A 25633-nucleotide genomic window follows, 5' to 3' on the forward strand; every position below is an offset into this window, starting at 1 on the left:
TCTGCCGGGTTTCACAAATACTACATCAGGGACAGTCAGTCAGCGCAGCCAAACCTATGGTGGCCCTGAAACAACATCAGTCGCAAATAATTTTGCGCATTGCAACTGGCCCGGTTTTTTCCCACCTGTTTTCTTCACATCTCCAATATTTATTCTCCAGGCAGGCAAAAAAATATATATATATATATATAATATAGATCTAAACATGGAGGTCTAAATAACCAGTTGGGTCTTTGTTGAGAGTGCCAATAGTTTCCGAACAGTCGCCATTATTCAACAAGTTAGTATCAAGTAGGCCTAATAAACCACTAAAGCGGGTACTACCGTGAGAGCAAGAGTATTACTTATCAGGCCCTTTCTCTAAACTTTTAAATTTGAGTTGAAAAGAGAAAATTATACAGTTTGACCGTGAGCCTGCCTCGCGAAGGGGCTACACCATCTGACCTATTTTGTTTTTTACCTATGGGAGGCGTCCCCCGCCCCCCTCTCTCTCTCTCCGCGGCCACGCAGTTTTTTTTTTTGAGAGAGGGGTAATTGTTCACTATTATTTTGTTTAGTCTGAGAACACTTTAGGCCTGCATGACTTTCTCAAGATTGAATGAGATCCCGTGCTCAATAATTGCTTGCAAAGAATCATTGTGGACATCCTCGGCCCGGATTACAATATTATTCAAAAATACCACAAAACAACTGCGCTTATCAAAAAAGGTTATACCAGCCGAACTCTTAATGATTTAAAAATGGTCTTTTGCTTACTAGCTTAGCAGGAATGCTTTAAGGCAGTGGACACTTCGGGGAATTACTCAAAATAATTATCATCAACAAACCTTTCTTGATAACGAGTATAATGGGGAGAGGTTGATAGTATAAAACTTTGTATAAAACATTGTGAGAAACAGCACCCTCTGAAGTGAAGTTATAGTTTTTTCGAGAAAGAAGTAATTTTCCATGAATTTGATTTCGAGACCTCAAGTTTAGAGTTTGAGGTCTTGAAATCAACCATCAGAAAGCACAAAACTTCGTATGACAAGGGTGCATTTCATTATTATCTCGCAACTTCGACGACCGATTGAGCTCAAATTTTCATGAGGTTTGTTATTTTATGCAATGTTGAGATACACCAACTGTGAAGACTAGTCTTTGACAATTACCACAGCTGCTCATTGAGCCTATATAGGGAGGCCTAAATAGTATAGTTGCATTATATAGTTTTCTTAAGTTTGCACTTTGCAGTAAGCATAAAAGTAATAATTAATCACAGTACTCTCAAATTCTTTGCTTGTTGATCTATTAATTTTATTTGCATGGTCGTTGTGTTCACACAAAGCCTTCAGGCTACAGGTTATTGTTATTATCATTTTTAAAAGCCAATAATATACACTTTTGGTAAAAATACTGCAAAATGGTACGGAATAAGAATAAGTCGCAACCCCGAATTAATGCTTTGCTGTCTTTTAATGTCTGGTAGCACCTTGGGACTTATAAAATGTTATTATATGACATCGAACCACATTTTTTATGTTTAAACGAAATACAGATTGGTTATAGTTATTATAGGTGTTCTGAAAGCTCATTGGTCAAAACGTTTCTACCAATATCAGGCCTCGATGAGAACATTGTCCGTCTGAAAACGGTACAAATAAAGGATATCGCAACTTTACCGAACACTATTAGTAATTACTCAAAATAATTGTTAGCATTAAAACTTACTTGGTAACGAGCAATGGAGAGCTGTTGGTTATAGTATAAAACATTGTGAGAAAGCAACGTAGTTTTCGAGAAAGAAGTAAATTCTCACTAAAATAATATTTGAAATGAATTTTAAGCATCTGAAAGCACGCAGCTTTGTGTGACAAGTGTGTTTTTTTTTCTTTCATTATTTTCTCGCAACTTCGACGACCAATGGTCTTCAAATTTTCACAGTTGTGTTACTTTATGCAGTGTTGAGACACCAAGTGCGAAGACTGGTCTTTGACAATTTATACCAAAGGTGTCCAGTGTCACTGTCCCTTAGTATCACCGATGGTTTCACTCGGCTGTATGCTGCAATCAAATGCCACCCATTGTAATAAAATTGCACCAAATCCTGTCATGCAATAATATATATGTCTTTCACTGGCATGTACTTGATTGTTCACAGAATTCAACGATTTTTGTTTACGGGTGTGGCTGTTAAATTTGTTTACCAACAACACAACTTAAACTAAAGACGTCTTTCTCTGAGGTCTGGTTGTTCAACATTTATTTGTTATACCGTAAGTTTTACAAATTGGGATTTGAGAAGTTACTGATGAAGACACAACGCAAAACATAAGCTTACAATAATTCAGACAAACGTGTTAATTTAATTAAACACGGTGTGAGAAGCGCTGAGATAGGCCTATTTCAAAGATAATTCATTATTGCAAACCAGTGTTGGGATAATTGTGGCGAAATCTGCAGTGGAGATTTGAAACCGAAGCCATATTAAAAACGGCTGCTGCTGATGATCCAGCAGAAATACGCAACTGTTGATTGGAAGTGTCGTGGCCGAGCGGTTACCTACTATAGCACCGAATTCAAACTCTGTTGTTTCTGATCAGCAGAGTGTGGGTTCGAATCCCCAGCCGTGACACTTGTGTCCTTAAGCAAGACACTTGACCATTGCTTCGTCCTTCGGATGGGACGTAATAAAGCCGTTGGTCCCATGTGTTGATGTGTAACGCATGCAGTGCACTTTTCGAAAAGGGAAGGGGTTCGCCCCGGTGTTCCTGGCTGTGGCAAGGTGCTACACACCGCAACAACCTATCTTTCTGAGAGTTTGTATATACTCAGCGCCTTGAGTCCTTGTTTGGTAGATACGTGCGCTATTAAGACTTCGATATTATTATCAGCCCGAAATAGTGTGTGGCGCTTACTCTTTCAGACGTCATGTGACAATCACACGAACACATCAGAGTATAGTTTCACAGAGCTTTTACGTTTAATGAAAATTCTGCTCACCAAATTTCTTTGCCAAGCAAGATAAGAGTGGGTACCATTTGCAGCAATAGTGTGAATTGTATTTTCGTTGGTTACCTTTAGATGCCAACCAACCAATGATAATTGTCTGTAGACCTACTTCAAGTTTTGTTTTGCTCGAAGCTTTAAGGAAATAGGCACTGTTTCATGGCTCTGCTCACACCGAAAAGTCAGCCATTGGTGGACAGTCTTATTTCAAGGCCATGACTTATGTCCGTCTAAAACGTTTCTTATTTAAAAATCCATTGAAGTCTCAATATCAGCCTGTTTGCCAACACCGTTATCACAGTATAGGCCCTACAGCTCACAAAATACCAATTGTTTCTGAAAAACTATAATAAATACATGTCTCTTAGCTGCAATCTTGTTTATAAGTCATTTACATCTTTTCAGGAAGTTCGAGTTAGAGTTCATTTTGTAGATTTTATACACTGTACAGGAAAGTTTTCGTAAATCTCGAAGGCATGTTGCGATTTAGATGGGGTATTTCCCTTACAATATTATAGCGAGCCGTCATTAGAAAGGGTTTTAGCTTATGGAAACATACTGCCTTTAACACGTAGAGGTTACATGGGTTCGCCAAGGCATGAAAGAAGACTCTGAAACACATTGTCGATATCGCCGAAGATTGAGGGCGTTTCACCGTCCACTGTGCCACCGTCGCCATCGTCAGCCGCTTCTCCACAGTCCGACTCCATGGATGTACACTTGTTATAACGCATCGGTAGCTCCAAGCTATCCCGTAAGCCATCCGCAGACTCTTTACACTGGCTCAGACCAGTCTTCTCAAACGCATCATCAAGGTTCCTCCGGAGTCCTCCCCTGTAGCTGTCATACCGACACCCCGGGTTATGAGCGGCTGTCAACCCCACCACATCTGGTTGTACGCTGATGGAATCGACACGCCGGAAAGAGTGCCGTTTCTTCGGTAGCAGCACAGGCCGTTCGTGATGATCCAATTCCCGCTTCAGTTTAACCGTCATATTGTTGATAAGAACACATCTTCGGAGGGACGTCTCTGGGTCTTCCATGCGCCTCATTTTACACAGAGACACTTCCAACATCCTCTGCTGGTCCATATAGTCTGAGACACACCTTTCGCCCCCGTCCTCTCGCGACGCAAGGCTACCTCCGACCGTCTCGTCATCCGCTACGGAGTCGAAGTCCAGTTTTCGTTTGACACCAGCCGTAAATCGGCAAGGTTGGTACGTTGTGGTCGCCTCCTCACAACTCGCTGATGGGGGTGATAACTCGTTCGGATACATGTCCTGATGGTGGGCGGTGTCCTTTGCCGATATTCCCAATGCACACTGCTCTGTAATGTTTAAACATAAAGATATTTATTAATTTGGCTTATTAAAACATTTCAAATGTATAGGGAGATGTTTCATAGAAATAAACATCTTGAGAACCAGCCCAACCTCTCCCCACAAATATGAGTGAAACAGATATAATTATGCAATTGAATGAATTAATGAATTTAAGAACAAAATGAACAAATAAGTTAATAAATACATAAATAAAGGAATGAAGAAATGAAGGAAGAAAAAATAAGACGGTTTAATTTGATATATAAAAATAAATGCAAATTGATAGATACATAAATCAATCAATCAATCAATCAAACTAAAACATTATAAATTACCGTGTGGAAACCAGAATTATGATCCAGTAAAGGGTGTTCAAAACAAAACCACGTTACGATGTAAATACGTCATAGGTTCCCCCACGTTAGTACAAATCAATTACCACGAAAACATCTTATTTATAGCTCGTATAGTCTATTTTAAAAACTATAAGTCTTCTCGTAAGTGTTATAAAACAACCCGACGGCTCTTATACGCAAACGGTTATTTCTGCTCCAGCGACTATTTGTTTTTGCCCACCTTATAAATAAAGTCATCCCAAAGTCCCAACCCACGCAATCAACGCGATACTATTTTACTACGGTAGATACTCCGGCCTTTATCAAATACTATAGCATTCGGGTCAGAATATCTTACGAAACAACTACGTCATTTTTCCAATCGCCCGTCAATAGATAGATCATGCCTACAGTGCATAGACAACAACCGTATATATAGGTTTGTGTAATGTCCTTTTACCTGCAAGCTCTAGGATGCTACGTATGCTGTCCGCGTCCACTACGTCATCACTGACGTCACTGTCGTTGTCCACGAGAGACAGGGAGAAGTTGCCATGGTAACACAGGCTGACTGGCTGGGTAGCAGTGAGCGGCAGCGGGTCAGTCGGAGGTCGCCATGGGGGTGTAGGGGCTGTTCTTTCAGGCACGGCAACCGTCATGCCCGGACCGGCAGCGGAGCTTGCTGCTGTTGCCTGGGACGGCGGCCGAAAGTCCCCTCGTCGACACCCGAACACCTGTCATGTAAATGGGAACACCAAAGTCACAATTGGGATCTAAACCAGCACTATGAAACTCATTTATGTGAGGCACAGATTGCATGAAATATTCAGGGTCTGGTTGGAATTTTATGAGCTTAGCGTCGTTGGCGTTTCCTCTTAGGACACGCTTCATTCAGTAATAATCAATTAATTTATAGAAACAAAAACACCGCGTTGAGTTAATCGCGTCATACAGAATTAACCAACTAAGTGGAACTAAACATCCTAATTGTTCAACACGATGTTAATAAATCACAATAGATGATCACATCAGGCACCTGTTAAAAAACAATCAACAATAATAGGCTACTTTTATAATTGCCACTCATACTATACAAGTGCACATCCAAATATTTTAGATGAAAATGCAAAAGATGAAAATGCAATTAATGAATGAAAGCAACAATGATGTGATTATTGTAACCTTAAATAATTTTCTCTCGTTAGTTTTATTGTATGGTCAAAATCGATGGTTATTTTCTCACACGTGTTTAAGTTGAGGTTGATACTCCAGTGACAAAGGTACCATTTCAGCTCTAAACACATTAGAGCCGATAGTAGGTCTAAACCACTTAATATCAACGCACCCTTGGACAATCAGAACAATGAGATCGCAAGATTTCTTGATAAAACAAAAATAATGTTCTCACCGTAGCTTGATCTGCCGTCCGTTCACGGTAATTTGGAGTAGTAATTTTTCCCAGCGGGCAAATTGAGCGGTAGTCCTCGTGGAGGCAAGAGATGGTGGTCCGGAGAATGGGAGGGGGTTTAAGGCGATATCCGGTCTACTCCTAGAGAAGAATAACCACTGTAGACTATTGGCTTGAAGTGAGTAGTAGATACGAGATGGTGCTGAAGTGTCGATGAAAGTGACATCTTAAGCAGCGACAAAATCACAGCGCAGCTGTGTGCGGTTCTCACAACCGTTGTTGACGTATGGACAGTTGGAGTCGAGCACGTGTATTATATTGGGAAAGATACAAAGGCCCTCCAGCTCAGCCCATGATGAAGTTACAATCTACTAAGAAATCGTCACTGTACGGACGAGCCGTCGGAAAAAGGGACTCCTCTCTCGCATAATGAGGCACGGTCGCGCGTCACCGATGAATGGGAATTGTGCATCGCTGTTCCAAACACTTCCTGTCCTCCCTACGGCGACGTACTCAACGCCACTGATTCGCCATTCAAAGTTTCATTCACTGGAAGGTGATGGAGTCGACCGTGCATAAAATTATGACGAGCCAATAATGGGCATATATTATGAGATACGCGGTATTGTTTGGTAACCGCGTAGTCTTCGTCTATAGAGCTTGATTTCTGCGCCAGAGGCATGACGCAGGAAATCGGGCATACTAATGTGTACGTATAATCACTGTGAAGTAACGAGGTTGTCTGTGTTCACAGAATAAGGGACTGAATAATAACCGAGGTTATCAAAAGTTGTTGACTGAAATTTCCAGAAAATAAAGGCGAATACTGAAAACATGGCAGACAAACACAACTATTGAATTTTCGAGAAAAACAAGATTGTATCTGTAGTGAAACTTTACAATTTAAATGTCGAGCACTAGACCATCAAGAAATTTAATCCCAAAGGTCTTATGTACGCGGTATTTGACTTGAAATATAAAAGAGTAATTAGCCTTCAGTTTTTATCCCTTTTTTTCGTAATGGAAACATTATTCTTTGTTTATACCCCTCACTCAGCCGAAATACAACCAACTAAACATTGGCATTTTAACACATAATCTCTTGGTAGCGTTTTAGAGAGAAAGACGCTAATTAATGTTTTGTGCGGGAATGTGTGCACGTGCAAAATCTGCTTCCCATCAAATTCAAATCATTTTGAAACTGACAATCCTGTCTCTCGCACACGATATTTTTGAACGGGATTATTTCTCACGATACTACAATTACTTGTGAGTTCCAGTACCAAGTTTATTACAAAATAAATCGTATTGAAAGAATGGGAATCGAAATCATGTCAGACTAATGAAATTGAAATCTCTTTGTCAATTTGTTACAAACATTTAAGTTATTTTTTTTTTTCATACAAAATCAAACACCAATTTAACCCCAGTGACTGCTGACCAGCGGAAGGGCCCGTACCTCAAATACGGTTCGTCGAACCTTACGGGAATTGGATCCGCAGTGGGAAGCGACGGCAATAAACTCCGAAAAAGGTAACATTAACCGACACGCGGGGGGGGGGGGGGGGGGTTCAAAATCAGAACGGTTGTGAAGAACCGTTAACCACAGGGGATAGTGGTCAGGAATAGAACATCATTTCCCCAAACAATGCAAACTGAAAACACTTGTGGATTGGCACTCTAAATATAAAGTCAGCGAAAGGGGACTGTAACTGAGCGGTGGTAGACACCCTATACTCGTGTTTCACTGAGCCGGAACCAGATTAGTGGTATTTTTGATGGTGGATAAATTTGACTGTTGTTGAGAATATTATACACTCTCGTTAGAAGTGATGTCGTAAAAGGTAACCGTTATTTCACCACAAACACTGTACATTGTACGCCGTTTAATAGCAATGTTCTAAAACATCTAGTACAATTTAAACCACTATTCATGACTGCACGAAGCCACAGTATATTCACAAGCAGTTTGTATCACTGGTCGAAACCTTGGCACTTTTGTTATAGTTCGGTCAGCGATGACGTCAAATTCTGTGTCACGTTTCGTTGCGTCCGTTTTTGTTTACATCACTCTACCAATCTACGGGCGTAAGAGTAGGGCCCGTACACTTCCAATTTTTTGACATTATTGCTCACAAAAAAGCGAACTCCTTCTTTGAAAGTCAGTGGACACTAACGGTAATTATTAAAAAAATAACGTTAGGGTAAAATCTTACTTGGTAACGAGTAATGGGGAGTTGTTGGTAGTATAAAATATTGTGAGAAACGGCTCCCTCTATGTAGATTTCGAGAGACAATTAAGTAATTTTCCACGAATTTGATTTCGAGACCTTAGAATTTGAGGTCTCGAAATCAAGCATCATAAAGCACACAAATTCGTAAGACAAGGGTGTTTTTTCTTTCATTATTATCTCGCAAATTCGACGACCAATTGAGCTCAAATTTTAACAGGCTTGTTATTTTATGCATATGTTGAGATACACCAAGTGGGAAGACTGGTCTTTGAAAATTACCAATAGTGTGACTGTCTAATTGTCAAAGACCAGCCTTCTCACCTGGTGTATCTCATCATAACCATAAAAAACAAGCCTGTGAACATTTGGGCTCAATTGGTCATCGAAGTTGCGAGAAAATGATGAAAGTAAAAACACCCTTGTTGGACGCATTTGTGTGCTTCGAATTCCAGATAAAATAAAAGACTTCTAGCTAGAAGTCTTTTATTATTTTAGTGAGAAATTACCTGTTTCTCAAAAATTACGTTACTTCATAGGAAGCCTTTTCTCACGATGTATCATACTACCAACAGCTCTCCAATGCTCGTGTACAAAACTTAGTTCTTTTACATACATTTGGACATCTACTGCTCGGAATGCCCAACCCCGGAGAACCAAGCAATGGTTGAGTGCTTGCTTTAGGACACATGTCACGACCGGGACTCGGACTTTATACCACAAATTTAAATACTTCTAAATAGTTGATTTCATGCAATCAAATCTTAAACCACATCCAAAAAACAAATGAATCACATAAAAACACAATACAAACAAATTACCCCAAATTCTAGACCAACATATTTCTCAACAGACAAACTAACAAACAGAAACACTCATATAAAACCACAAATTTCCTTTTTTCAGTTTTCATTAGATCTGCATTAGCCAATTTATTTCAAAGTTGACTTCCCTTTGAAACACACTCCCTGCGGTATAAAACAGCCGGTATAAAACAGCCGTCTGGAGCACAACAAATGAAAATATAAACAACCATATCATCAAAACAATGAAAGCTGTCTACACCACCAACAGTAACCAAATAACGAGGAATGCCCTCTCCGCTCATCCATCACAAAATAAATCCACTTAAAATACACATAATTATCATAGAGTGCCTTTGCCCAGTAAATATCATCCAATAGTCAAATATTTTCTTCATTTTGTACATTAATTTGTAAATCTTTTTTTTTTAAAGTACTGTTCAGTCATACTGTATAGCATGACATGAGGATCTATTGTTTATACATTTATACAAATCATGTTAAATTCTTTCCATATTATAGAAAAGGAAACTGAGCATAACTCCTGAGTGAAAGACCTTACATATACAGATGACAAAGAATAACTACATGGTCAGCAGCCGATCTCACTAAACTCTAGGATTAATCCTATCTCGAGTTAGGACGAGTAACCCGCTCTTACTTAGGATGGGTTCAATGCTTCCTTTGTCTTCGGACAGGGAACTTAACTCGTCCAAAGCCCTCAGATTAATCCCAAGTTAGGAAGAGTTTGGTGAAATCGACAGCAGAACCCTATCTCAATAGGTTGATTAAGCATAACAAAAAATCACTAAGCATGAGCAGATTTTGCGAAGAAGCAATAGGTTTTTACCAGCCATTTGTGACTGGTTCCCACTCACAGGCATGCAATTGTAACTTCACCAAAGAAGAGGAAATTTCAATGATTTTTTTATAGTATTTTTCAATTTTGAATGGTAAAACTGAGAATAAAAAAAGAGGAAATCAGTAAAAGTTGCATGCCTGCACTCATGGTTTACTAAGGTGGTGGACTTGTTCAGTGGTATTTTATGCCTTTAGCACCTTTGTGAAATTGGGTGCAGGCACAGTACACTACGACCTGGAAGTGTGACAACCCTCATTAACCTCTTTGAGGTACGAGTATAATGACCACTATAAGAGTGCACTGTTTGGTTTGGGTGTGATACAGACAAAGTTATCCAAACCTAACAGCGTCACAGTGCTGTGTCCACATTACCTCAAAATGGCTTATTGAAAATGATATGAGCAGCTTGCTGAACCATTTAGGAGAAACTAAATTGTCCCTTAATGTACTCTTCTTGATCTGGTTAGACCAAACACACACAGTGTCCTGTCTCTATGCACACACCCAATACCTTTGGATGTGCTCCGATCGCCGATAGATCAGACTGGGAATCCTTGTTATGTGCTAGTAAGAGGAACTTTGTAGAATTCCCCGATCGGTACAATCAAAAAGTCTTAGGAGAATTCTCCTATTTGCACAAATCAAAGGAAATTGGACATTGATGGGACAATAGTCTCAGTTTCTCAGACATATTTTTCTGACATTTGGAATTTGATTCCTTTGATTCTTTCCCATCAACAGGTTTTGCCTCAAACTTGTTAGCTAACACCCACGCAGCTCCTATACAAACTGATACACAAAAGGTCATGCCTACCTGCAATTCAAGAAACACGATTAGTGATATTCTTCTGTGACCACAACTCACACAACAAGTGATAAATAAATAAATTAAAAAACACAAAGATTGTTGTAGTCTTGACTCTAACTGAAACTCAAAACTGATCAAATACTATTGCAACTTCATGCTTTATACCATAATCAAAGAAGAAAAATCAACGTTTTACTTTGCCCAAGTCAAACAACAGGCTCTCAAACCTGTTTTCAAAGCCAGAATTGCAAGGAAAAAGCCTGCATATTGCTACCATATAAAGAAAACATGTACATCATGATTGACTGAAACACATTTGTACTCTGTCTTTTGTCCAAATTGGTTATGTCCAAGAAATAATGCTGTAATAAAAAAAATCAACAACTTCTTCCAGACTTAAAGTTTTTTTTCTAACTGAGATGAATTCCAAGAACTATATGGATGAATAGGTAAATAGCCTGCTCAGTTTAATAGAGCTGCCTAAACAGTAAATATTGCCTATATAAATTCTGCTAAGCAACAAAAAGCAGACGACCAGACACAGTTGCTACATGTAAAACAGTATTTTGGCTGGTACCCTTTTACAGGTAAGCAAAATTTTGTTGTGCTTAGCTAGTTTGTGTGCTTAAGCAGCTCTATAAAATTGGGAACTGGTTACAGCAAGAGGGTTCTCTGTGTTTTAACAAAAAGGAGAAACAAAATGACAATTCTTTTTAATTGTCGAAAATACTTTCAAAGTATGTCACTTCCCCCCCCCCCCCCCAATACTGTCATAACTACCTTCTCATTTATAGAATGTTAAAGGTCAAATAGCTATAAAAAAAATTATTGTTGCATAAATTTATCAAAGTTTCCGATTGGGAATCTCTTTTCAAACTGAATTAAAAAATAGACAGACTTCAATGTCACATTGCATTCAATCTTGATTAAGAAACATTTAGGATACCAGACAAGTACACATAACCATTAGTTATCATTGATAGATATATATCATGAATGTCAATGGCCCAATTGACACCATGCTTTTTTTATCAGTAAATAATAATAAACTTCCAATTTTCCTGAGGCATCACAAATTTGCAGGGAACCACTTTGACAAATTGATATCTCGTCAGTATTGAATGATGCCCTCTCTACAATCTACATTGTTTACACCATGATTTGCTTGGGTTTCATAATTCCATGGAGTATGAACTGTGTATATGGCACAGTGGACTTCTTCTTTTAGAGGAACTTCAGGCTTTGTCCAAGAGAATGGGTTAGGGCAAGGGCAAGGGCCAGGGCCAGGGCTACATCAGTGCACCTGTTCACATGTCCACAAGTATAAGGTCACAGCCTTGGCCAAAGACTCAGAGTGCATGCCATCTGTTTAGGTACCATAACTGACTTAAAACATTTGTCTATTAAAGACACTGGACACAAGACTAGTCTTCACAGTTGGTGTATCTCAACATATGCATAAAATAACAGACCTGTGAAAATTTGAGCTCAATCAGTCGTCGAAGTTGCAAGATAACAATGAAAAAAAAAATACCCTTGACACGAAGTTGTGTGCTTTCAGATGCTCGATTTCGAGACTTCAAGATTTAATCCTGAGGTCTCGAAATCAAATATGTGGAAAATAACTTCTTTCTCGAAAACTACGTCCATTCAGAGGGAGCTGTTTCTCACAATGCTTTATACCATCAACCTCTCCCCTTTACTCGTTACCAAGTAAGTTTTTATGCTAATAATTTATTTTCTTGTAATAACCAATAGTGTCCACTGCCTTTGAAGAAAAAGGTTTTTTTTGAATATATTTGTTTTCTTTAAATAAATATTTTCTTCTTCTTCCAATTCATTAACTGCTAAAAGGGTGACCACAATATTGGTAAGAGTGAAAACATAATTAGTGTTTGAATATTTGCATTTACAAATGGTCATGGTGGAAAAATTCCCTCAAACATTGTTTTCCCCTGAGTTGATACAGTGCTTGTTCATTTTGATCCTACGAGTCCAAAATTCCCCACTATTTTTGTGACTGCTTGAGATTAAACTTTTACTTGTTTGTTTCTACATGTATGTTGGGTCGCACAAAGCAGGGATACTGGTCTTTGGCAACAACTAATTATTTTTTTGAGAAATGTAAATTTGAAGGCAATCGCTTATTTTGTAAAAAAGAAAAAAAAAAAAAACCTAATGTATGATGAATACTTCATGGTTAAAAAGTGTTGACTTTGTCCATCAAAATAGTCAATCTTTCATTTTGTATTGTCTCTAGTGGGCTAAGAGCCTGTCTAGTAACTTGATATCACTCTACGAAACAAGTAAATTGTGGAAAATACTTTTTTTTTTAAAGAATTTGAAATTTATTTGGAGTGATTGCATAAATCTTTGTTAGTTTAAATTCAGAGGAGAATGAAGACAACATTTTACAGTTGTCTCTCTGTACATTTTACGGAAAATCAACACAAAAAAGTAAGAGGAAAAAAAAAGACGAGGAATTATTGCAAAATGAAAGAGGATTCAACAATCTCCTAAATGGCCTTCAACACAAATGTTTGTCACATCTGAAAAGGAAAAAATCTAGCCTTAAAGGCAGTGGACACAATTGGTAATTACTCAAAATAATTATAAGCATAAAACCTTTCTTTGTGATGAGTAATGGGGAGAGGTTGATGGTATAAAACATTGTGAGAAACGGCTCCCTCTGAAGTGCCATAGTTTTTGAGAAAGAAGTAATTTTCCACGAATTTGATTTCGAGACCCCAGATTTAGAACTTGATGTCTCGAAATCAACCATCTAAACGCACACAACTTCGTGTGACATGGGTGTTTTTCTCTTTCATTATTATCTCGCAAGTTCGATGACTGATTGAGCTCAAATTTTCACAGGTTTGTTATTTTATGCATATGTTGAGATACACCAACTGTGAAGGCTAGTCTTTGACAATTACCAATAGTGTCCACTGTCTTTAAAGACAAATTGGCTGCAGGGTTTTTTGTAGCCCACTGGGCAAGTTGAGGAAGTGGTATGTTGGGCATGTAGGGCTTTTGTTGAGGGTGACGCCTATATCATCAGTACAATGGTCTATTCATTCACATGTGGGTTTATATGAATACTGCACAACAGTATTCAGTATAATGTTTCTTATCAGCATCTGTGTGTACAGGTTTATAAAACAACAACCCCAAAATGAGTACCATACAAAAAAAAAACCATTTCAGATTTGGCTCAAAAGATGGAATGGGTTTCAAAACTGAGATTTTTTATGCGGGATTTAAACTATGGTATAAAGACTTTCTTAAGAGAATTTGTAACACCATGGACATATCCAACACTACAAAAAAATCAAAATCCAAGGAAATGTCCAACACTGTGGAAATGACTAAAAAATTGGTTTTAGGTGCGTCTGTGGGGAGGGGGAGTTTCTCTTGAAATGCAAACTTTTTTCTTTCTTTTTAATTTTAATATAAAAAAAATACAAAAAATGTTGAGTTGTTAGGATTACAATTTCTTTTCAGGCGATTAAGAACAGTTAACTTGTAATTTGATGCATCTGTACTTACATCGATGTTTGATTTCAGATGCTTTTAGCTGGAGCGATTCATTAATTAAGTATTGTGGAAATCTGTTGATAAGTTGCGTGACTGTAAAGGGAGAAATGGCTTTAGCTTGTAAGAGGTTAAGGCTATTGGCATTGGGAGGGATGTGGATGGGCAATAAATGTATTGAGTGTCGTGGCCGATTGGTTAAGAGCATCGAATTCAAGTTCTGATGCTAAGTCACCGGAGTGCGGGTTCGAATCCCAGTCATGACACTTGTGTCCTTGAGCGAGATACTTCACTATAATTGCTTCTCTTCACCCAGGGGTATAAATGGGTACCTACGATGGTAGATGTTGATATTGTGATTGAAAAAGCCTTCGGAGCGCCACGGCAGCTCGGGCTGTATACCACCTAACGGGAGCTGAGAAAGATTGAAGGGATGTTTATTGTCCCAATGACCAGGGGACTAATGTAAAGCGCATTGATACCGTTTATTGTGAAATGCGCTATATAAAAATTTGCTTAGTATTATTTGGTCGATACAGTTTTTGATTGATAGTTTGACAGTTAGCCAGTTGAGCTATCTACATTTTGGGCATTTACATTCTTTTATATCAGATTTATCTGGTATTATTACTCTTTTTTAAAAGTCGCTGTTTTACTCGCACCACGGATGGTACCAGTAACATTACATAAAGATGGCATCTGTTCAATTAGTCGAGTTTCAACTAGTTCTATGCGCTGTGGTGAGCACAGCTTTCATGGAAACGAAAACTAAAGTCATCGAGCAAAGGATTTATCTTTATTTATGTCCGACAGGTTCCTGGATGATGTTGCTGTAATGTTTGTCTTGACAGTCATAACACAGTTCAATGTATTCAAACTGATTGCCAGAGTATATCATCTGCACTCTCAGGGATGAAACTTGAAGCCTGATCTTTGGAAGTATGTTGCAATGGTGGCATTTCTACTTTTCGGTACCCCCTGGAGTTATAGATTCCAAGGAGCTTTTGGGAACATAATTCGCAGTGCTAGATAAGTAGATCAAAGAACAGGACTTATTTAATTTGCAGAAAACTACTGCATGTTTGTTTACCAGGCAGACTTTAAAAAAAGTATAAATTCAGAAAAAAAGTCTGAAATATCTCATTTCTGATCTCTCTAAAAAGCCTGCAATGCTTGAAATCTATAAAGGGTGATATTTATGAGATGATGGGATTCCTTCCCGTTGGGCTTTGCTAGAATCAAGACCCATCCATTCGTCATTATCTGCAGCATTAATTCATCAATCTTGCATCCATCCCGAACAAGCAACTGACTGTGAATAATCTCCACTTCTCCTGCTACAGTTACAGTTCGAGAACGTGGCCGTCCGTGGGTCGCAACTCATCCAGCAGCAGCAATACTTGAATACCTCCTTGTCGAATACAGCAATCCTTGATGGCACAACTCTTGTTGGCACAATGAGTATTGCAGCTGACTTCAGGTCACCCATATATCTGTTATTCACACAGCATTTAATAGGCCGTATCCAAGTTGGCATCTACAGCTACAGCTGTTGCTAAGGGTGTTGCTAAGGATGTCCTATACCTTAACGCCTGACATCGCATAAAAACTAGCTGTAGCCCTAACTTCAACCGTCAATTCCTCCAAAAAAAGGTTTAAGAACTAGAAGTACTGACCTAATGATGTTTGATCTTGGTGTCATGGCATATGTCGAGTATAAGCCTGGGCGAACTAGTGTCAAAAGTGAGGACTATTTGTGGTTCGACCAGTCGAGTAGTAAACTTCAATTGTCACCCAAGGCCTGCCGTTGAATACTGTATTCCAATATGAAGGCACCAAGCGGTAACATTCGTTATACCTCTGCACCTAGATCCAAGACAGCTCCTTCTGGAATGGGCACAAACCTATGATCGACCTGAACTAAGAGTATCGTCCGATCGATATGCGATCTCCGCAATTGTTCTCGGTGGCATGGTACCCAAGTGTGGACTACAGTCCCTTCCATACCGTCCTCGGGGTACCAGCCCTTCCAGGAGTTCCTGCCCCCTGTTGATCTCATGCTCTCCTCCGGCCACATGACAAACTTACTGGTGTTGAGTGTATCGTAGACTAGACTGGGATCCATGATCTAACACAAAAAAAAGAACATTGAAATGAATGTTGGTTTTACCCATATACACCGATGTGTGTTAGCACTGTATACTCGGTACTTTCCCGAGCTCTGTGAAAAAATCACAGGCAAAATAAGCCTGGTTCATACTTCCTACGAATGCGAATGCGAATGTGTAGTGAATTTGACGTGAATTTGACTTCACAACCCTCCTTTCGCACTGATATTCGCAAGTGAGTTGAGCAGAGTTGAACTGCTGCGAATTTTTCGTTGCGAATTTGTGACGTCAACATTCGTATCGCATTCGCATTCGCAGGAAGTATGAACTGGGCTTTACTTTAAAATTTGAACATTTAGCAATGCTGGATAGACAAGTTAATAACGCCATCACCAGCTTTATCTGTAGCCTTTAGTCAAGGCGCACGCGGCACACCAGATGGCACGCACAACCCCAAAAGTGTAACGCACGAAAAAAGACTATCACCGCGAGAGGCGAAGCTGCGAAGCGCCTTTACCAACTCGTTTTGGGGGCCTTATGTTTTTCTTTACATTTGCCAATGATTTTGGTGGGAGAAAATGTAATGCATAATGCATTAGCGTGGTGAGTTGCTGGCTCTTATGCTGGCCAATAAGAAGCCACAATTACTTGCATGACGTCACAAGAACATTCGATGCAAGTTCGTTACTTTTTCTCCCACCAAAATCGTTGGCAAATGTAAAGAAAAACATAAGGCCCCCAAACGAGTTGGTAAAGGGGCTTCAAGGCTTCGCCGCTCGCGGTGATAGTCTTTTTTCGTGTGTTATATTTTTGGGACTGTGCGTGCTATCCGGTGTGTTGCGTGCGCCTTGACTAAAAGCTACTTTATCTGCAGACCTGAAACAATAATGAGGAGCCTGAATGTTCACCTCCCACCTCAGTTTGTATTTGTCTCGGAGAAAATGAGAAAGATTGCATGGTTGTAAAGATCAATTAACCTCAAGTTTTATTTCTAACAAAATTAATGCAAGCTGAAGCACGCAAATTTCATAGGGCTGCTTAAGCAGAAAATATTGCTGGACAGTTTTCTGCTTAGCAGAATTGTGCAGAATACCAGTCGAAAATGTTACATGTTACATGGTATGTTGAATGGCAACCCTAAGCTAAGTTTCATAAAGCTGCTTACCTGTTAGCAAATTTGTGTACGTACTGTAGCAGAAAAATGTGCGAAAGCATAAACGTGTTTCTTTCTCAAGTAAGCAGAAATATTATAGACGTGCATGCACATTCAACATGTATTTGCTTTATCACATTACTCATGTGCTAACCATGGGTTAGCCAGCATTTATACTAGCTTACGGTAAACAGCTTTATGAAAAAGACATTCAGCTAAGGGCACTCCATAAACGGCTGCTTACATGTTTTATGAAATTGGGCCCAGATGACGCCAGTAGCTACAATAGACCATATTGAATATGACGTCACGCGGCTAAAATATCCGACTTACAAGATGGCGTCGTTGTGTGTGCGTGTGTGTGTGTGCGTGCATGTGCCGTAGAAATCAAACCGGGAATGTTGCGTGCTGCAGACTTCGATGATGCACACGATTGGACGCGCATACGGTGTGCCCTACAAGATGGCGACTTTTCATAGCAAAAAGGGGTTATTCAATACGGTCTACAAATGATATGTCCACTCACCCTGACACGATGTGCGAGGTACGGATCTTTGTGGTATGGAGATTCACTGAATAGACTAGACAGTGGAATACGTCCCACGCCAGGCTTCCCTACTGACCCTGTACTTGAGGCTAGACTATGTCTGTTATGACCGGGGGTCTGTAACTGTTGGGAGGAGGTCTCGGATTGACCCGTTGAGCCCATCTGTGGCTGGGATGCACTCTCACCTGAGTAGAAAGACAATACAGTGTAGAATGATATTAAGGGTATGTATGGACCTTATGCAGTGACGTCATCACGCCGCGCCACCATTGCTGGGACATTGGCAGCCAAATGTTTTGTACACAAAGACATAGTCCGTCCCCTTTTTAAACTTGTATGTGAATTACGGGTCTTTCTCAATGATTTTACAGCATTTCCCTAACAGGACAGCAAGACATAACAATGTACAAACCACTGAACATGGATATATGCAAAGTAGTTCCAATTGAGGAGTTCCAATAACTCAGCAACCAGAAACCAGTTTTAAGATGCTGCTCACCATCAGCCAAGGACATTACAGTCTTCCAATTTACTTCAAGTTACAAAGCATCATTTGCTTACACAGATAGTCTTGGCTGTTTTCTGTGAAAACAAGCCATAGTTATATGGCTTATAGTTATCCTCGGACATACTTGTGCTTAAAACAAACGATTGTCCCATTTTTTTCCAGTTTTTTTTTTTATCAGAGTAAACTCAGAACAAATCAAGCTGTGACAGTGTATTCATAAGGATTCTTGATAAGGATTCTTGATAATTTACCTCGACCTTGTCTCGGTTAAATTATCAAGAACCAGGCCTCGGCGGGTTTAAACCACTAGTTGAAAACCGATTCAACACACTTTGATTCCCTTTCATATATACCTTTTCAGTAAAAAAACATCAACATTTGTTGGTCAAAAAGTAAAATAAATGCAAAAATTATAATTGTTCAATGATTTCTTTCAACACAACACCCCTCCAGCTATGAAATGGTAAGGCCCTCGGGTAAACAACTCCTTATAAGGAGATTGTTGTGCACGTCGCGCGTATCGCGTGATGTGGCACAAATTTGTTCCAGTTGTTGCTCTCAACCAATAGGAATGAATAAACTGTCTTATAAGCACAGGCGCAAGCTCGCGTGTCACACCCATGTTTCAACACTTTTTACTGGTGTTATATCATCCGTTATAACACCCGACATGAGGCCCTCTCGACCAATCAGAATGGATAAACTGTCTTAGGTATTTATGAATAAAGGACAACATGCCAGTACCTCATTCATTATACAACAAGTAATGTTCTAACACCTGTTCTGATTTCAACAGATAATATCTTACTTTGTGAACTAGGGGCGTGGCTTGTGTTTGCCCCTCCCCCTGTGACTGTATCGGCATCGTCTTTATCACCTCCGTCTGGTCCCCCGCCTCCACTACTGCATCCAGTCACACAGTGCATTCGTATCCTGTCAATTAACAATCAGGTGGACCACCACTTTCAGTAAATGATCATTACCTACAAATACACAGTAAATCTAGCCTGTGAAGTTTCATTTGAAAAGGTGTTAGCATTTTTTGCAAAAAGTCTTGACCAGTTAGGTCAAGCAGGAAGAAGAATCCATTATTGGAATACACATTCTGAGAAACATTTAACGCAGAAACGTTTCTCAGATTGAAATTTTTTCAAATCCCTCTCTCCTAAACAACATTCCTTTAAAGGGAACTGTTTCTAAAAATGTGTATCAACAGCTGCAGTGCTTCTTAAAAAAGAAAGTTTTGATGGTCATTACAAAGGTCGTGGGTTCGAATCCCACCAGAGTAATATGCCACTGATTTTTTTTGTCCACAGGATTCGGGAAAGAACTGAGTATACAGTATTTACAAACATCGTTGTAAGGGTAAAACCAAAACTAATTTTCTTTATCCCTGCTGTAAATTTAACATCTATTATGCAATTTTTTTAGTAACTACCAAAGGTATACCTTCCCTTTAAAGACAGTGGACACTATTGGTAATTACTCAAAATAATTGTCATAAAACCTCACTTGGTAATGAGTGATGGGGAGAGGTTGATAGTACAAAACATTGTAAGAAACGGCTCCCTCTGGAGTGATGTAGTTTTCGAGAAAGAAGTAATTTTCCACCAATTTGATTTCGAGACCTCAAGTTTAGAACTGGAGGTCTTGAAATCAACCATCCAAACGCACACAACTTTGTGTGACAAGGGTGTTTTTTCTTTCATTATTATCTCGCAACTTCGACAACCAGTTGAGCTCAAATTCTCACCAAGTGAGAAGACTGGTCTTTGGCAATTACCAAAGGTGTCCATTGCCTTTAATCTTAGAGTCTTAGAGTCAGTTATAATATGTCCATGACTAGTGACTTCATACCTTCTCCAGCAGTTAAGGACTGTTACTCTGATGTTACTGAAGCTTAGCGATCCACCAATCACACTAGCTAGTTGCTCGCTACTGTCTGCATAGGAGGTCGTTAACGGTGAAACATAGATGGGATAACCAATGGGTTGATCACAGGATGAGTTGATCATATTGCGCAGGGCTTGCTTGGCATTCTGGATGCTGCCTCTCTCTGGGTTGCGATTACGAAGGAAGACCAGCTCCTGTTGCTGCCCCGCCCACAGACCACGTACACACTCACGATTAACCTGTTTAAGTAAATTTCAGTTTGAAAGGTTACTGATTATGAAGTTCATACTAGAACCATTTTTTACTGTGAAACATTTCCCTCCAAAAAAAAGTCATATTCTAAAAGACAGTATCTGAAAACCTTTTAAAAAAACACCTCCAGCTGATCTTGGTTGTTACAACCAAAATTAAGGACGATGTGTTTACATGGTGAACATTATGCATGGTTTTCACTATTTTCCAAATTTTTCACATGTCTGTGATTTCATGTATACGATTGATTAAACAAAAAATGAACACAATGGGACTATTTTGTTTACCAATCCTGTATTATACCTTATTAATAAATTAAAGTTTCAAAGGAAAAGAGAATTCCCAATTTTTTTTATTGACAGTAATACATTTGTACATATTTGGAAGAGAAAATGACAGTCTTTGGGGTTTGTGTTTTCTTCAAGACAATATTTAGCTTACCTTGATGACTCTGAAGCTCAGGTATTTCTTATTCAGCATAATGATCTTGTAGTCATCCGTTCCTTCATCCAGAACATGTCTAAAAAATATAAAATAATAGAGTAATTGTTATACTAAAAACTGTGTGATTCTGAAGTACAGTACATTAAAGTTGATTTGACAGTACCGCAATTCTCCATTGTGGATCTCCTTCATGTAATTTTCACAGGGTTTGTCATTATTGTAAGTACAAAGACACGATGACATCTTGAGTTTCTGTTATTTTTTCAGGAAATTACAGGGGTGAGAGTCATTACTAACGAAAAAGTCTGAAACTTGGATACAAATTCAAAGGTATGTTGAAATGATGCCATTTCTACTGTTTTGGTAACCCCTGGGGCTATAGATTCCAAGATAGTATCCAAAGCACCAGAAAAGTAGACAAATGAGCAGTATTTCTTTATTTGTGGAAACAAATATTGTCTGATTTTCTTCACCAGGCTGACATGACAAGTCTGAATCCAGCCAAAAGACTGAACAATCTCATCCCTTAAATTATCACTCTATTCTACTCTTATTCTTTGTTTATCATTTCTGTAAACTAAGATTAGTCACGGTTCCATTCTAAGATAAAAGATTATTCAATAAGTTGCATCATTTGAAGGAATATTTTGATGGTTCCGGAATCTAGTCATCAGCAAGTGTTGGTCACAATAAGGCCACCGTACCCAGACTCAGCATGTCAGCCCCTATTTTGAATGTATTTATTAGCCACTGTTTGTAAATAGTTTGCTCTGAAACTTCTTCTGGATCGGGATAAATACTCTCAACGCTCCAATTAGAGCCCAACGAAAAGAGAAGATAATGAATAAATTAAAGTTTTAGATGTGGGAGGAAAACCCCAGAGAATTGTTCCAGGGAAACCCACGCAGTCAAGTAGGGATTGAAAACCAAATCAACACTTTACCCCCAGTGGGATTCGAGCCAGGGTCTTAGAGGTAGAAGGCGAGGCAAGAAACCACAGCACCGAACTGACCGATTCTTATAATTGTTTCCTTCATGAATTTTTTTACAAGATGTCGTTGATTGATTTGAACTTATGCTTATTTTCTGTACGTGAAAAAAGTGTTGTCTTGCTGTTTCCCAATTGTTAAATTTGGACCCTACCTGAGTGCGAGTAGCGAGGGTGTGTTTGACAGCACAGCATTCCTCCATTGTGGGTCTCCTTCATGGGCGATTACAAGGTTCTGCTCATGAGTAGTGATGGCATCATATAACAGCTGATGTTCCTCGTACTCATCCGGTGATGTAAAGTGATCCTGGAGGATTAAAAATAACATTTGAATTAAATTGTATAAAACAAAATGCACTAATGGGTGGCTTTTTATATAATAACTACAACAGAAACTAGCTTTTCCATAGCGCATTATCTACAGGCTTCTCAAAGTGTTTATCTTTAGTTATTTGTGGACAGGTCTTTGAGGTTATTGAATTATGAGACCCATTTATGAGACCCACTTATAATCAGACATGCAACTTTCTAATTGCAAAAAAAAAGGAAAAGGCCGATCACACTTAAAACTTTTGTACTATGTTTTTCGTTTTTCTATGGCACTGTTTTGAAAAACAAAAGAGGAAATCAGCTGATCAGCTGTGCAAAAAAAAAAAGAAGTTCATTGACTTTGATCTTCTACATATTTTGAGCATCTTCTAACCTGGTGTAGTTTAAGAGACATCCTGACCCCTGGCGCAACACATCTTCTTAACATCTCCACATCAGTAAACACCCACTCATCTTTGACTGACGTGATGCGGAAATCTCCCTTGAACAATGCGTGAAGACCATACAGAAAAGATTCCAGGATGCTGCAACAACGAAACAAAAAACTTACTTAATCTTAAAAGGAATATTTACTTCAATTCATGTAAACATCCCAAAAGGGCATCTTTTAGAATTTAGATGTTATTCTTGCGCTTGGGACTACCAACAATTTATATCAGTGTTGCCGCACATTGGTGTTTGGCACACACTTTGAACACAGTCAAATATAAAAAGGCCTTGTCACACAAGGCAACTTTTACAGGCAACTTTGAGGCAACCAACTGCAGTGCATGCTACCGGAGTACTTTGGTAGCACATGAGTAATTTTTTAAAGAATGTCTTACAATCCCCTACAAAAGTATGTGAACATTCAAATGTGAACACTGTTTCTTCTTGGAAATTGCCTGGAACTGGTTGCCTGGAAATTGCCTTGTGTGACAGGGGCCTTTTGTGCACAAAAGTTATGCAATACCAAAGGCTCCAAAGTGCAAGGCTCCAAAGTAATCACTGATCCACCAAATCCTACAATTATAAGGTTGTTACAGCCTCTGTGATTACTTGGTAATACCATTGATGAAAATGCCCATGCATATCCATAACAGTGCACATTGCTTGAAATGCATTAAGAAATTAATTTTAAAAAATGTACCCTAAAAATCGTGCAGTAACGGATAAAGACAGAATTAGCAATGTGATAGGTGGTACATTTTAAGGAAAGGAAAAAAAACCACTTAGAATTTGGGAAAAAATATTGACACAAGAAACTAAACAGTTTGCAAATCTTTTGAGAGACGACAAATCGTACTGACCTTGTTGACAGATGATGTGAAGCGGTACCCAGTGCCCTTCTACCCAGCAAACACAAGGCAAAGCATAGGGTTACCAGCCAAGACTGCTTGGTACTTTCAAGCTCCTTGAGAGAAAAAATAAATATTTGATTTAATTGGAGCTGTGTTTGTGGTCACATCCTCAGGGATAACGATGGTAAAGTTGATGAATACAAAGACCTGTTCCAGTGTATTGACAGGGTGCTGTGGCCGAGTGTCTTCTGCAAACGACTCAAGTTCTAATGGCCCAGTCATCCGAGTGTGGGTTCCAGAAACAAAACATGAAGTTGGATTGCGATGGGTTAGGGGTGGTTTAGGTCAGAGCTGTGTACTGAGAGAGTTGCAAAAACATGCGATTAGAAGCCAGTTGTGGTCCATTTTTGGCGCCACATTTGGACTGAAAATGGCGTCCAGCAACCATGTGACCTAAGAAACCTGGTCCCTCCATGTCACAATGCTCTCAATACACAGCTCTGGTGATTTAAAGGCAGTGGACACTATTAGTAATTACTCAAAATAATTATTAGCATAAAACCTTTCTTGGTAACGAGTAATGGGGAGAGGTTGATAGTATAAAACATTGTGAGAAACGGCTCCCTCTGAAGTGACATAGTTTTTGAGAGAGAAGTAATTTTCCACGAATTTGATTTTGAGACCTCAGTTTTAGAACTTGAGGTCTCGAAATCAAGCATTAGAAAGCACACAACTTCGTGTGACAGGGTGTTTTTTCTTTCATTATTATCTCGCAACTTGGATGACCGATAGAGCTAAAATTTTCACAGGTTTGTTATTTTATGCATATGTTGAGATACACCATATGAGAAGACTGGTCTTTGACAATTACCAATAGTGTCCAGGTCTTTAAGACGACAATTTTGGGCCATTTTTTGCGCTACATTTGGACAGAACCACATGACCAAAGAAAAGTGACCCCTCCATGTCACAACTCTTTCAATACACAGCTCTGGTTAAGGTTAGGGATATATTTAATAGTGGAGTAACATAATGATAATTAAGAATATAATTTGTTTTTACCCTTACACCAAAGTGTTTTAAGCACTGTATACCAGTATTTCAGAATTCTGTGAAATAAATCCACAAGCAAATCACTATGGTGGGATTAGAACCCACGACCTTTGCCATTGCAGATGTCTTACCACTAGACCACCAAGCTAGCCCGGTAGAAAGAGGAAGTTTGAATCCTGTGTTAGCAGCGGATACCACATTGATAAAAGATATTAGTTTTGCAACGCGGATAAAAAATATAATTCACAGAACTCAGGAAAATACCCGGTATACAGTGCTTAATACACATCGACGTAGGGTACAAAAAAATATATAACTTTTTTGTCCATGATGCAAAACCAACAACGATAACTAACTATAACACCTTACCTCCTGCCGTCTTCCGACACAATGCTGGATCCACCCCAGATAACAATTACAGAAGCTATCTCTAGAGATACCGCTCTGTCTCAGATCGTAGTCTTCGTCAATCTTCGGAGTGAATGTCGGGTCGCAGTCGGTGTAGGCGTCGTCGTTACACGTCCTTAGTGCCTCCTGGAGAATCTCATCATTGACCCATTGCTCGAGCTTAGGGCAGCGAACCACGTAGTAGATGATGCTCTGTATAAATCAACATTCTTAATGTCATTCATCATCCATTTGTTGCTTTTTTGGCTAAAGACATTTAGAAATATCTGCAAATAGTTACAGCTGGGCTCAGAATGAATTAAAAAAAATATATATCAAATAAAATATAGTATTTCTTGGTCAAGCAGTTTTTTTGCATTAAATTCAAGTTCTGGTGGC

General features: G+C 39.1%; 2 protein-coding genes across 3 annotated transcripts in view; both read right to left on the reverse strand.

Moving 5' to 3' along the window:
• Window positions 1–1312: 1312 nt before the first annotated feature.
• LOC139941033 (uncharacterized) lies at window positions 1313–6152 on the reverse strand. Its single transcript, XM_071937450.1, has 3 exons — window positions 6054–6152; window positions 5106–5379; window positions 1313–4315 (listed from the first exon to the last, which is right to left on the reverse strand). Exons 2-3 carry the CDS (start codon window positions 5302–5304, stop codon window positions 3567–3569), a joined length of 948 nt encoding a protein of 315 aa, XP_071793551.1. The 5' UTR covers window positions 5305–5379; window positions 6054–6152; the 3' UTR covers window positions 1313–3566.
• Window positions 6153–9187: 3035 nt separating this feature from the next.
• LOC139937177 (pecanex-like protein 1) overlaps window positions 9188–25633 on the reverse strand; it is a 55489-nt gene continuing 39043 nt past the window's right edge. For both annotated transcript variants that reach the window (XM_071932244.1, XM_071932237.1), the window contains 9 exons: window positions 25217–25447; window positions 23804–23907; window positions 22888–23038; window positions 22340–22491; window positions 21194–21272; window positions 20465–20739; window positions 19416–19540; window positions 18079–18284; window positions 9188–16419 (listed from right to left, as the gene is read on the reverse strand). In XM_071932244.1, the coding sequence (XP_071788345.1) occupies window positions 16144–16419; window positions 18079–18284; window positions 19416–19540; window positions 20465–20739; window positions 21194–21272; window positions 22340–22491; window positions 22888–23038; window positions 23804–23907; window positions 25217–25447 (1599 nt within the window). In that variant the 3' untranslated portion in view covers window positions 9188–16143. The remainder of the gene's footprint in view (window positions 16420–18078; window positions 18285–19415; window positions 19541–20464; window positions 20740–21193; window positions 21273–22339; window positions 22492–22887; window positions 23039–23803; window positions 23908–25216; window positions 25448–25633) is intronic.

The sequence above is a fragment of the Asterias amurensis genome, chromosome 1 (genome assembly GCF_032118995.1).
Source record: "Asterias amurensis chromosome 1, ASM3211899v1".
NCBI lineage: Eukaryota > Metazoa > Echinodermata > Asteroidea > Forcipulatida > Asteriidae > Asterias > Asterias amurensis.